Consider the following 13,734-nt stretch of genomic DNA (forward strand, 5'->3'; position numbering starts at 1 on the left):
ATGGCTGTGAGCACTGTGGGACTTAACATCTAAGGTCATCAGTCCCCTAGAACTTAGAACTACTTAAACCTAACCTAAGGACACGAGGCAGGATTCGAACCTGCGTCCGTGGCAGTCGCGTGGTTCCAGACTGGTATTTTGCAGAAATAATGGTATAAGATTCCCTTGAAAACTTTACAAGACCTATAATAGTTAACCATTTCGAGACGAATGGAACCTGTTTTGAATGCCACCGTCTTTGCTACACCGTATTATGCATGGAAATTTGTTGTGTTTTTGGAGTCTCCATATTTTTTGTCTAACGTCTGTATGTATATGATCGTAAAAGTAACGCCTAATTATCACTTCTTTTGCCTATACAAATATACTGGTGCTAAAAAATTGGAACACCAAAGAAGAATTAATGTACAGTAATGAAATTTCTGGAACACATTTGTCTAGGTAACATATTTAAGTGATTAGTATTGCAGTATCACAGGTTAATGTAAACGCGGGATGAACCATTGAAAATGTGAAAAGCAGGTACGTTAATAACCAGTGCTGAACGCTACCGTGCAAACGAGGATGCATTGTGTTGTACACAAGTCGGGTGTCAGTTTGTGGGATGGAGTTCCATTCCTGTTGCACTTGGTCGATCAATACAGGGACGGTAAATTCTGTTTGTGGATAACACTGGAGCTGTTGTCTAACGATGTCCCATATGTGTTATATTGGAGCCACATCTGGTGATCGAGTAGGCCGAGACAACATGTCGCAGATCGAATCACAAGATTGACGTTCAAATTTGCATTCAGAGTGCGTGGGATAACCACGAGAGTGCCCCTACAAAATCTCACCTGAGACCATAACTCCATGTGTAGGTCCAGAGTGTCTAGCACGCAGACAGGTTGGTTGCAAGCCGTCAACTGGATCCATCTCTGTCATCGACGCAGAACCAGCTTTCATCAGGAAACACAACAGACCTCCAGCCTGTGCTCCAGTGAGCTCTCGCTTGACATCACTGAAGTCGCAAATGGCGGTGGTTTTGGGTCAGTGGAATGCATTCTACAGGTCGTCTGTCTCGGAGATGCCCTTGAAATGACCGATTTGCAACAGTTCGTTGTGTCACTGTGCTGGCAGCTGCTGCTCAGATTGCTGTTGCAGATGGAGTACGATGCGCCAAAGCCATACGCCGAGCAACGGTCTTCCCTCTCGGTAGTGCTACGTGGTCGTCTTGAGGCTGGTTTTCTAGGGACCGTGCATTCTCGTGACAAGAGCTGCCAGCAGTCATGTAAAGTGGTTACATTCCTGCCAAGTCTTCCTGCAGTATCGCAGAAGGAACATACAGCTTCTCGTAGCCCTTCTACACGACCTCGTTCAAACTCAGTGAGGTGTTGACAATGGCGTCCTTGTCGACTTAAAGGTATTCTTGACTAAAATCAGCTCACCACCTCCGATCTGAAAGGTAACTTAACGCCCACGACCATCACAGCGCGTATTTAATGCAAACCTGGTTTGCATACTTGTAGTGGTGCTACTATCCCCACTCTTGTGCGACTGTACGAAATTTTAATATCCATCATCTTTCCTATGTAGAGTAATGACTGCCAACTTTCGCTTATATCTCACAATCCCTTGTAGGTCCTACGATTATTTTTTTTCGTCAGTGTTGCTTTAATCCGAGTTTGATATGAATCTATGCAATGTGTTATCTGATCGACGTAATGTTCCAGACAGGATGATGATAACAAATCCGACTGATGATAGCACGGAAAGTGATGAAACGTGTATGGGTAAAACAAAAATAAACAAAATGTTCCGCGTAGCTTCAGTCCGGAACTGCGCTGCTGCTGCTGCTGCTACGGTCGCAGGTTCGAATCCTGCCTCGGGCATGGATGTGTGTGATGTCCTTAGGTTGGTTAGCTTTAAGTAGTTCTAGGTCTATGGGACTGATGACCTCAGATGTTAAGTCCCATAGTGCTTAGAGCCATTTGAATTTTTGTTCTCCGTAAAGCGCATATAGTGTCCAATTTCTCTTTGCAAGCACGTGACGTTGTAAGGATGACAGAATGTCGCTCCCAGAACGTACAGATATGGCGAATTGTTTCGACCGCTGTGCCGCTATGCCGCCTGCGGCCGCGCTGGCAGTGTCACGAGACGGGAGCGCAGCGCACGCAGTGTTGCGGAGAGGTCCTCGCCCCGCACCCAATCGATAGGCAGGCAGGCAACACGGAAGCGGCCGGCCCGGGTAGGCTCAGCACCGCTTCTCTCCGCAACGAATTCTGCTGTGGGCCGGCGGAGGCGGCGGCGGCGGCGGTCGCGATAGTGGGGGAAGCCGCGGTGAGGGGCGAAGTGGGGCGGGGGAATAAATGCTGGAGGGCTCTCCCTGGCCGACACTACTTCTGGTCCTCCGCCACCAGCACTCAGCGAGCTCGCCGGGGCGGAACAGCGCTCTCCTAACAGCCTCGATCGCCGTTTACAGGCCTACGGAACGCCGTCACCGACTTATCCAGTCGTCAGAAAGTGGCCAGCTTTTGTTTTGTCACGACAGGTTTCAAGTCCCTATCATCAGATGGTACACAGTTCTTAATGATCGTTTATAGCGTTGTGGAAGTCCTCGTGTAGCCGTGCAAGACATAAACAAACGAAACAAGTAAGGACGGAATGTGGAGAGGTATTATGCGGACAGTATATCGTGGCTGAAATGATAATTAAATCAAGAACCTAATCTGTCAACAGGCGTTGATATATATCAACGGGGACAGTTGAAAAAGTCTGCCTCGACCGGAACTCAAACCCGGGATCCCCTGCTTACATGACTGATGCTGTACCGGGGGGCAATCATTAAAGTGCAGCTACTGCACCTGGGCAGAAGACAATCTCACCGAGTCCCGTAAGAGTTCGGGCAATGCGTGTGCATCCAGCACAGACGAAGAAGGTCAATGGCTGGTTAGCTGGTAATGAGTGTAATGGGCAGGGGCACTACGAATGTAGTTTGTGGACATTAAGTTGGGAATGTGGGCCTCACGGGGAGAGTGCAAGGGATAAATCCCTGCAGTCACACTATTCTCTGTGCCCTCGGTCGCTCAGATGGATAGAGCGTCTGCCATGTAAGCAGGAGATCCCTGGTTTGGGTCCCGATCGGGGCGCACATTTTCAGCTGTCCCTGTTGATGTATACCAACGCCTGGCGACAGCGTAGGGTCTTGATTTAATTATCATTTCATTCTAAGAGAGCTGCATGGTCACCAATGGTATCTGTTCTTTCGGGCATGTCCGAAACCATCTTCATATGTATATCGTGGCAGTCGGCCGCGACCGTAAACAAACGAGAATTTGGAGTGTCCGAGGGAAGAGCAGCGGTGCGGGGGAATAAACCCCGCCTGCCTCTCGAAGGGCTGTCATACTACGCCCGTGTTCTGTGCATGGTCATAGGGGTCGCTAATTCCTTTTTTTGTGGTGAGAATCGCATTCGGATCCCTTTATGCGCCAGGATTAGTCTCTTCACTCACTTCAAAATAAGAAGAAGAAGAAGAAGAAGAAAACAAGCAATCCACAACACATAGCAAACTGGAATACACAAAGCATGTGGTACTAGCTACAGCGCAATTGTTTCCTGCGGTTGGGAGTGGTAGTTCAAGGCCGACCTCTACCGGTCTCTTATGTAATCATAGTTCAAAAACTCCCCACCTAAAACTTCCACGATATAATGTCCGCATAATGTCTAGAATTATTTACATTTGAAGGTCAGTTATTTGAATCCGTAGGATTAATCATGGTCCACAAATCACTTTGGAAAACATAAATTTCAGTTTTAAATTACGCAGCCTGCACATATACACGAACAGGCTGACAATTTTAAGTTTCAACGCGGAACTTGAAACTCAAAGCCAAGATTGATAGCCTCCAAGCAGACAACACATGGATTCAAATACTTTCTCTGCCTCGTGATGACTGGGTGTTGTGTGATGTCCTTAGGTTAGTTAGGTTTAGGTAGTTCTAAGTTCTAGGGGACTGATGACCATAGATGTTAAGTCCCATAGTGCTCAGAGCCATTTGAACCATTTGATTCACATACACAAACAAACATTAAACAAATAGATCTAATGCAAATTATTTCATAAAATGAAATCTTTCACGGCAGTGTGTCATAGTTGCTTATGAGTCTTTCGCGCTTGAAGAAACTTCCCGGTTCCCGACGCTTCGTCCAGATCTGCGCTGGACATCTTCGGAGGTGCTCCAGGCGACGCCGAGTAGGACGTCGGAGAGCGACATAAATACTGTGTAAAGTGGGCGTGGTCGAGTTTACACGTGATCAGCAGAGATAATCTTAGACAGAGATAAAATTTAACTGTCGATTCTCGCCTGTCAATGGCAAAAACTTATCTATCGACTCTGCAGAGCCACTGTCCGCGTATCATTAAGTTGCATGGCTTCTTCTTTTCTGTTAAAATTATCACTTTGTGGTTATATATTTCGATGGCAGATGTGGACTCTGACCACAATCTATTGGTTATTAACTGTAGATTAAAACTGAAGAAACTGCAAAAAGGTGGGAATTTAAGGAGATGGGACCTAGATAAACTGAAAGAACCAGAGGTTCTATCTTTGAGAGAGATTATCTCTGCTCACCACGTGTAAATAAGACCACTCCCACTTTACACGGTATTTATGTCGCACTGTTATTGTAAGACTCAGCGTAGCCAGGAGAACTTCCGAAGATGTCCAACGCAGCTCTGGATGAAACGTCAGGAACTGAAAAGTTTCTTCAACCAAGGCCATACAGCCCGCAAGATTAAAGTTATTTGACTGTAATTCACCATACTGTATAGAGCAGATGTAGATAATCACTTTCCAGAAGTAAATTTGGTTTTCCAGGTATTCTTATTGGAAGATCTCAGTTGTAGGACAGAATCGTACTTACGCAAGCTTTCTCGCCCACATGAATTTTGTTTCATCTGTGCATCATTATTCTGCTACTACGATGATCATAGCTAAATGACATCCTCCCTGTATGTTTCGCAGCCTAATCAAGATAATACTGACGCACATTATTAACAAGAAGAAGAATAAGCTGACGATATTACAAAAAAAGGGGTTGTTATTGCAGTTATACTGAAAATAAAACTTGAGCTTCTCATTTAGAGAAGGAGAAGCATTATTCGCCTTTAAGTACAGTATTTTTCATACAACTGGCTTCGTCTTAGCATACCTTGAAGTACAGTTAAATACAATAATCAGTTATCGTACAAGATTACGGGAAGCAAAGAGCTTATTCAACAATTAAAAGTTTGTTTTGCTTATCACTTTCAACACTGATGAGTCATAACATTATTACCACCTGCTTAATAACGATCAGTCTTTGAAACGCAATACGACAGCGATTCTGCGTGCCATCCCTTGAACAGTTCCTCGGTAGTCTTCCAGAGGTGTGTGTGGCAGCAGACGTCTACGCACAGATCACGCGATTACCATAAATTACCCGTCGGTATTTTGTGCGCGCGGATCTGGCGTCCGGTAGCGTCCCAGATGTGTTCTGTTGGGCTCAGACCACGCGAAACAAAGACTTCGACGTGAATTCAGTATCGTGCTTCTCAGACCACTGCAACACGATTCCGGTTTGCGGAAGGGGCAGTTATCCTCCTCTAAGATGGATCACCGTCGAGGAAGTCAGCAAGTATGAGCGGATGGAGGTGGCCTGCAATAATGTTCATTGTTTCTGTTGTCCAAAGTGATTTGTGGACCAAATTTAATTTCACGAATGCTAATAATTGCAAGTAATGCCTTCAAGCCGAACTTAAGGTGCAGATAATTCCAGGTACCACGCCACATTCAGGGCTTACTTGTTTCGTTATTTCTTGCTTGCCACAGCTACACATTGACCCCCAACTAAATATAAATCTGGCTTCTCACGGTTGGACTCGGAGCGCTCCACCTCAAGTTGCTCTAGAGAGAAATTCCTAGGTACTCGAAGGTTGTGACCGGCTGCCGATCACGTAGTCAAACGCTATCGGATGTTTACATCCCTCTACGCGCACTAGATTACGTGCATTTTGTGTTCAGGGTCAGTTGCCACTCTTTGCACCAGATGCTGAACTTCTCGAAATATCTCTTCAAATGGTTCAAATGGCTCTAAGCACTAATGGGACTTAACATCTGAGGTCATCAGTCTCCTAGACTTAGAACTACTTAAACCTAACTAACCTAAGGACATCACACACATCCTTGCCCGAGGCCCAAATATCTCTTCATTTCTAAAAAAAAATTGCAACGAAGCGGTCTCCCTGAAATACAAGTGTGTAGTCTGCAAACATAATTATAGCGCTTCTGACATCATGCTATCCACCAGGTTATTACACATACTTCTCCACTAAAAACGACCAACTGAGTTTTGTTAGCTGGAAAGTGTTCAGTCCAATTGTACATCTCTTTGTATATTCCGTATGCACGTCTTTGCTTACTAGACGACGGTGCAGAATGAATACCATGAACGGATATAAGTTTGGATTCATCATGTTGATTCTAACGGGAGCCTACTATGGCCTACCGAACAACAAAATGAAACCACTGAGACAGGATTACAGTCCTGTGCTTCGGTCCTCCAACCCTTCTTAAAGACTGCTACAAGCTGTGCCTTTTCCAGTCACATGGCCCTGGTCATCTTTCCAGAGACCTACGGCGAACAGTTGCTACAAGAGGGGCCAATACAGTGACATAATCTAATATGCAACAAGCAGAATTAGTTCCTTTTGCGGACGATACTAATTTTGTAATAAATCCTAGCTATATATGGGAACAGAAGAAATGGTATGGTCCCGGCGGAGGTTCGAGTCCTCCCTCGGGCATGGGTGTGTGTGTTTGTCCTTAGGATAATTTAGGTTAAGTAGTGTGTAAGCTTAGGGACTGACGACCTTAGCTGTTAAGTCCCATAAGATTTCACACACATTTGAACAAGAAATGGTAAACAATGTTCTTACAATTATCACTGAGTAGTTTTCTGCAAACAGTCTCATTCGCAACTTCAAAGAGACACAGCAAATTCAGTCACGCACATCTAGATGAACTATACATACAAAACAAGGTAGAAAGTTCAAAATTTGTGAGTATCCACTGGAAAAAAGACATTTTTGAACTCCTAATACAACACAGTTCAGCCACATTTGAGCTTCGAGTTACTGCAAATGCCTCTGCACTAAGTTAATTGACATTACTTCCGAATCTAATGTGCCCTTTTTCGTTATATAACAGTCACGTGCAGACTAAAATTATTCTGGTTTTTTTTTTTTCTTTTTTCTTAACATGTTCCTGAAGCCATCGTTAGGAAGCTGCAAGTTGATACCTACATATGAAGGTTTTTGCAGCTAATCACTTCACATCAGACATTTCCTGAACCGTTTAAGATATCTAGATCTGTTTTTTACCGAAATTGAGTAAGAGTCTTCATTAAGTGATTTACAGCCTCTTTTCATAGCTGTATTACTTGCAGAGATACCCGCGTCAACTTCAAAAGGGTTCAAATGGCTCTGAGCACTATGGGACTTAGCATCTATGGTCATCAGTCCCCTAGAACTTAGAACTACTTAACCCTAACTTAACCTAAGGACAGCACACAACACCCAGTCATCACGAGGCAGAGAAAATCCCTGACCCCGCCGGGAATCGAACCCGGGAACACGGGCGCGGGAAGCGAGAACGCTACCACACGCTGACGCGTCAACTTCACTTTCTCACAGAGGACTAAAGTAATTCTTTCTACTAGTATCGTAGTTGAACGGCGTTTCGTTCTTCAAAATCAGTTTAGTAGTTTCGGAGAAATTACAGTATTTATAACAAAGGAAATTATCTGTTTTGAACATGAAACCCATTGCTGCCCCATGCACTAGATGGAGTTGTAATACGAGCTGTCGCGTCAGGCTGAGGCGGTGCTCTAGATTTAAGAGGCTTACAAAAGCGGAAGAGTGGAGGAAAGCTTCGTTTAAAACTTGTATCAGTCACACCCGACTACTTGTAGTTGGGCCGACACACCAGCTGGAATGAAAAAGGACGTGGCATCTAGGGATGCTTCATCGATCAAGTACGATGACAGTTCTGTTGTTGTTTCCGCCAGAGCTCTGAAAGAAAGGTTAACGTTAATTTGTAAAACAGGGAACCGAAATATAAAGATTCTTAAATAATAACTTCGCGTCATGAGTTTATGTTGCAAAATCACGTCAGCAACAGCAACTAATGGGAAATCACAAAAGAATGTGAACATAAACAGTCCCTTAAAATTGTATATAGGCCTACGTCATCAAATGTTCTAAATGTCCACCATCTACTGCAATTCACGTCTGCAGTCGCTGGTGCAAGAACTTCTGGACAGTGTATGGAAATTCCTTCGATACATTCCTGCTGCAATAATGTGACAATTGGAAGAGTTTCAGGCTCTCTGCTGTTCCTGATCTATGTGAACGTCTAGCTTAGCGCCCGCTGCTTCGCTCTCGTAGACTGTATGGCCTGCAGAGATTTTTTTGGTTTTCATTTAATCGTATTTTTATGTCGTTCACAAATTGCAACATCTTCTGAGCTTTTCACGCTAATTAAGGTGATATAAGCATGGTCTTTTCCGAATGTACTTCTGACTAAAAAGCGATTCTGGTAGCTGGAGTCCAAAGCTTTTGTCAATCATGTCTTTTGCGTTCTTGTGGAGGTATTTCCATAGCATCTTTCATCCCCTAGCAAATATTTCTTTATTTCCAACCGAGAAATGAAATACCAAGTTTGATAAATTTAGCTTTGAAATTTTTTAATGTAACGAAATATCTATTTTTTAATTTTCATCGCCTATTGCACTCTCTTAGGGGTTGAATTCCCAGAAACACTGAAACACGTATTTTTTAATTTTGAACCGACAAGTCAAATACCAATCGTCATAGACGTACGCTTAGTTTCTTTACTAATTATTTACTTCCAAAAAACTTTCACCTACTTTTTATCCCCTTAGTGGCTGAATTTCCAAAAATGCTGTAACACTTTTTTTTATTTTCTGACTGAGAAACCAAATACCAGTTTTCGTAGTTCTAACTTCAAAATTCCCTTAATAGCGACATAGTTTCAAAAAATTTGTCTTCCCCTATTTCATCCACTTAGGAGTGGAATTTCGGACAATCCCTTCGTAAACGATGCCTACAGTACAAGATCGACACCCGCTCCAAACTTCAAGTTTCTGTCCATAGCGGTTTGGACTGGGCGATGACGAGTCAGTAAGTCACGACATTTCCTTTCATACATAGAGATTTAGGAGACAATCTTAGCAGCAGTCCTAGAGTGTTTGCAGATGATAGAGTCATTTACAGTCTTGTAAAGTCATCAGAAGATCAGAACCAATCGCAAAATGATTTAGACCAAACATGTGTATGGTGCGAGAAGTGGCAATTGACACCAACTAATGAAAACTTTTAGTTTATACCTAAGAGTAGTGAAAGGAGTCCATTAAATTTCAATTACACGATAAATCATATAAATCCAAAGGCTGTCAGTTCAATTAAATAGTTAGAGATGACACTTATGTACTACTTAAATTGGAACGACACACAGATAATGTTGTAGGGAAGACAAACTAAAACACTTAGAAGATGCAACAAATCCACTGAAAAAACTGCCTGCACTGCGCTTGTCCGTCCATTGCTAGAGTACTGCTGCGCGGTATGGGGCCCACACCAGATAGGATTGACGGAGGTCAGCGTAAAAATTCAAAGAACGGAAGCTCGTTTTGTAGTATCGCGAAATTGGGGAGAGTGTGTCGCGGTATGATAGGCGAGATGGGGTGGCAATCATTAAAACAAAGGCGTTCTTCATTGCAGCGAGATGTTTTCACGAAATTTCAATCAGAAACTTTCTCCCCCGAATGCGACAGTATTTCGTTGGCGACTACCTACTGCCCGATCACGATATTACTGCACTTGGCCTCCCGTGGCCGCTACCGGATGCAACAGTGACGTTATAGCAAACAAGTACAGTGGAGACCAAGGTAAACACAGCGCACTGTGAATGCTTTCACGACAGCACTGTGAAACATCACGATAAGCCGATCGAAGCGCCCTCTCCCTCAGGAGCGACAATATTGTGGTCGACTGATACACAGTGAGGAATGTCCACTGCAATAAAAATAGTAGAGTTCAGAGCTCGCAAGGAAAGATTTAGGTATTGATTTCGCCCTCGCGCTTTTAGAGATTGGAACGGTAGAAAAATAGTGTGTAAGTGATTCGGAGAAGCCCCTACCAGGCACTTAAGTGTGAATTGCAGAGTAGTCATGCAAATGTAGGTATAGATGAAATGCACAGGCTATCAAGTGTGACGTCATGTCTGACAAAATGCAAGATTACTGGAGGGAGTGGCGCAGTTCCGTCCGGTGGTCGTACAGTCCGCATAGTCGTGTTGTCGTCAGTCATCTGGACCTCGATAACCTGGAATTATGACCTCCATGCAAAAAAAGATGGGCTCCTTGTAAGGCAGGGAAGAACAGGCCGGTGATCCAGGTTCCGGACGCCAGCAGCAGACAGATTAACTCCTGGAGCGTCACGTCAGACGATGAGCCATCTCCGGCTGCAGCACAAACTTTGAGCGCTGCCCCAACCACAGTGACAGCTGGGACCGTGCCGAAGCTTCTGCTGGGATAAAGGTCACAAGCGAGGGCGCTGCTCGCCACTCTATCTCTAGCACTTCATCAGTCCCTCTCCCCCCCCCCCCCCCCCCTGATGATGTAGCGACGGACGAAACTTGAGGGATTAATGGCGCAAGGTTATATTTAGTCGCGACGGAAGGTTGGGATTTGGCGTCCGTGACGGTCGCTGACAAATGTGATGAAGACCAGGAACGTGGCACCTACCCAAGTGATGCAGGCAGCATTCATACGGGATGGGGTCCATGCATTACAGTGTGCAGCAGCTGTAGCTTACAGTGACTATACAACTCTGACGAGTGTTGGTGGAACCCTGACCAGTATAGGACTCTGAAAACTATCCACCCATTCTGCTGCCGTCCCTACAACGTCAGACAGGCGTGCTATTTCAGAGGAACGAAGCCCGTGCCAAAATTTCTCATGTCACCCAACACGCCCAATTTTTGTCGACACTTGTACACTACTGGCCATTAAAATTTCTGCACCAAGAAGAAATGCAGATGATAAACGGGTATTCATTGGACAAATATATTATACTAGAACTGACATGTGATTACATTTTCACACAATTTGGGTACATAGATCCTTAGAAATCAGTACCCAGAACAACCACCTCTGGCCGTAATAACGGCCTTGATACGCCTGGGCATTGAGTCAAGCAGAGCTTGCATGGCGAGTACAGGTACAGCTGCCCATGCAGCTTCAACGCGATACCACAGTTCATCAAGAGTAGTGACTTGCGTATTGTGACGAGCCAGTTGCTCGGCCACCATTGACCAGACATTTTCAATTGATGAGAGATCTGGAGAATATGCTGGCCAGGGCAGCAGTCGAACACTTTCTGTATCCAGAAAGGCCCGTACAGGACCTGCTACATGCGGCCGTGCATTATCCTGCTGAAATGTAGGGTTTCGCAGGGATCGAATGAAGGGTAGATCCACGGGTCGTAACACATCTGAAATGTAACGTCCACCGTTCAAAGTGCCGTCAATGCGAACAAGAGGTGACCGAGACGTGTAACCAATGGCACTCCACACCATAACGCCATGTGATACGCCAGTATGGCGATGACGAATAGACGCTTCCAATGTGCGTTCACCGCGATGTCGCCAAACACGGATGCGACCATCATGATGCTGTGAACAGAACCTGGATTTATCCGAAAAAAATGACGTTTTGCCATTCATGCACCCAGGTTCGTCGTTGAGGACACCATCGCAGGCGCTCCTGTCTGTGATGCAGCGTCAAGGGTAACCACAGCCATGGTCTCCGAGCTGATAGTCCATGCTGCTGCAAACATCGTCGAACTGTTCGTGCAGATGGTTGTTGTCTTGCAAACGTCCCCATCTGTTGACTCAGGAATCGAGACGTGGCTGCACGATCCGTTACAGCCATGCGGATGTCTGTCAACTCGACTGCTAGTGATACGAGGCCGTTGGGATTCAGCACGGCGTTCCGTATTACCCTCCTGAACCCACCGATTCCATATTCTGCTAACAGTCATTGGATCTCGACCAACGCTAGCAGCAATGTCGCGATACGATAAACCGCAATCGCGATAGGCTACAATCCGACCTTTACAAAAGTCGGAAACGTGATGGTACGTATTTCTCCTCCTTACACGAGGCATCACAACAACGTTTCACCAGGCAACACCGGTCAACTGCTGTTTGTGTATGAGAAATCGGTTGGAAACTTTCCTCATGTCAGCACATTGCTGGTGTCGCCACCGGCGCCAACCTTGTGTGAATGCTCTGAAAAGCTAATAATTTGCATATCACAGCATCTTCTTCCCGGCGGTTAAATTTCGCGTCTGTAGCACGTCATCTTCGTAGTGTAGCGATTTTAATGGCCTGCAGTGTAGCTGTCTTGCCAAGGACTTGAGCCCTACTGAATTTGTGTGGGGCGCGATGTGATGGCGTATGGTCCCAACTTATCACCAGCAGCATCTCCATACCAGTTGCGATCAGTAGTAGATATGGTGTAGAACACTATTTCTCGAGATGAAATATGACACAGGTGCAGTATTGTGGTCTAGATAGCTGATCCTGTACAGGATGGCCCAGAAGGAATGGCCAATATTCAGGTATATGACGGGAACGACCATTAGAAGGTGGAAAGAAATGTAGTGAATATGATGGTCTCCAAAACGTATACCTTAAGAGCTACAAGAACTTCTTCATCTTCGATACTATGAAATAAATCTCTTCTACTGCATGTTCTTTGCTTTCCATATTTTCAGGGAAGGTAATTTAGACCAAAAGAAGGAAAAATTTTTGGAAAACATGGGCTCTTAATTGCAGACCTAGAGAGTTATGAGCACACGTTCAGTATGGGAGATGTGTTTCACAGTAGCGAAAATAAGCAGGTGCTCATAGTTCTTAAGGTATACATTTCCCAGGCTACCTCTCCCAAAATATGGGAAGCAGAGAGAGTGCAGTAGAAGAGATTTGTTTCACAATATCTAAGATGAAGAAATGCTCATAGCTCTTAATGTATGCATTCTACAGCCCACCTTTGCTGGACATTTTTGCTTCAAATGATCGTTACTGTCATATCCGTGAACATTGACCATTCCTCTTGGGACACTCTCTGTACTTAGGGTCCAGAACTTTTTAGAATACCACAGGAGTGGGCTACTCACCAGCAGAGCAAGGTGAAGAGCGCGAGCGTCCACTTGAGCACGGTGATGCTGTGGCGGGGCCGCGGCTTGCGGTCGCAGCAGCGCGTCAGCAGGTACACCAGCAGCACCAGCAGCGTCAGGATGAGCCACGCCGCCGGCAGCGAGCCCAGGATGCCCAGCGCCTGCAACACCACGCGTCCCATCACGTCACCACACACATCACATCACGTCAGTAAGGTGACACAGACACACACCATCGGGCGGTGGACGGCGAGTATCGTCTGCACTGTATGGTCAAAGGTATGAGGGCACTCCTATGTATTGCGAAATTAACAGCTAGATGTCATGACCTGCGGGTCTACCAGTATTAAGAAAAGCCAGAATGGGTCGGTCGGGAGAGTTCAATGACTTCGAAAGTGGACTAGTCATTGGATGTCGACTTTTGGTGATGCCGTTGTGGAAAAGCAAGACCA

The 13,734-nt window shown here is 45.2% G+C and overlaps 1 protein-coding gene across 2 annotated transcripts in view; it reads right to left on the reverse strand.

The window, feature by feature from the left end:
* Positions 1-13,734, reverse strand: part of LOC124777089 (protein tweety) — a 183,357-nt gene that overhangs the window by 56,027 nt on the left and 113,596 nt on the right. For both annotated transcript variants that reach the window (XM_047252368.1, XM_047252367.1), the window contains exon 2: positions 13,283-13,443. In XM_047252368.1, the coding sequence (XP_047108324.1) occupies positions 13,283-13,443 (161 nt within the window). The remainder of the gene's footprint in view (positions 1-13,282; positions 13,444-13,734) is intronic.

The sequence above is a fragment of the Schistocerca piceifrons genome, chromosome 2 (assembly GCF_021461385.2).
Source record: "Schistocerca piceifrons isolate TAMUIC-IGC-003096 chromosome 2, iqSchPice1.1, whole genome shotgun sequence".
Taxonomy (NCBI): Eukaryota; Metazoa; Arthropoda; class Insecta; order Orthoptera; family Acrididae; genus Schistocerca; species Schistocerca piceifrons.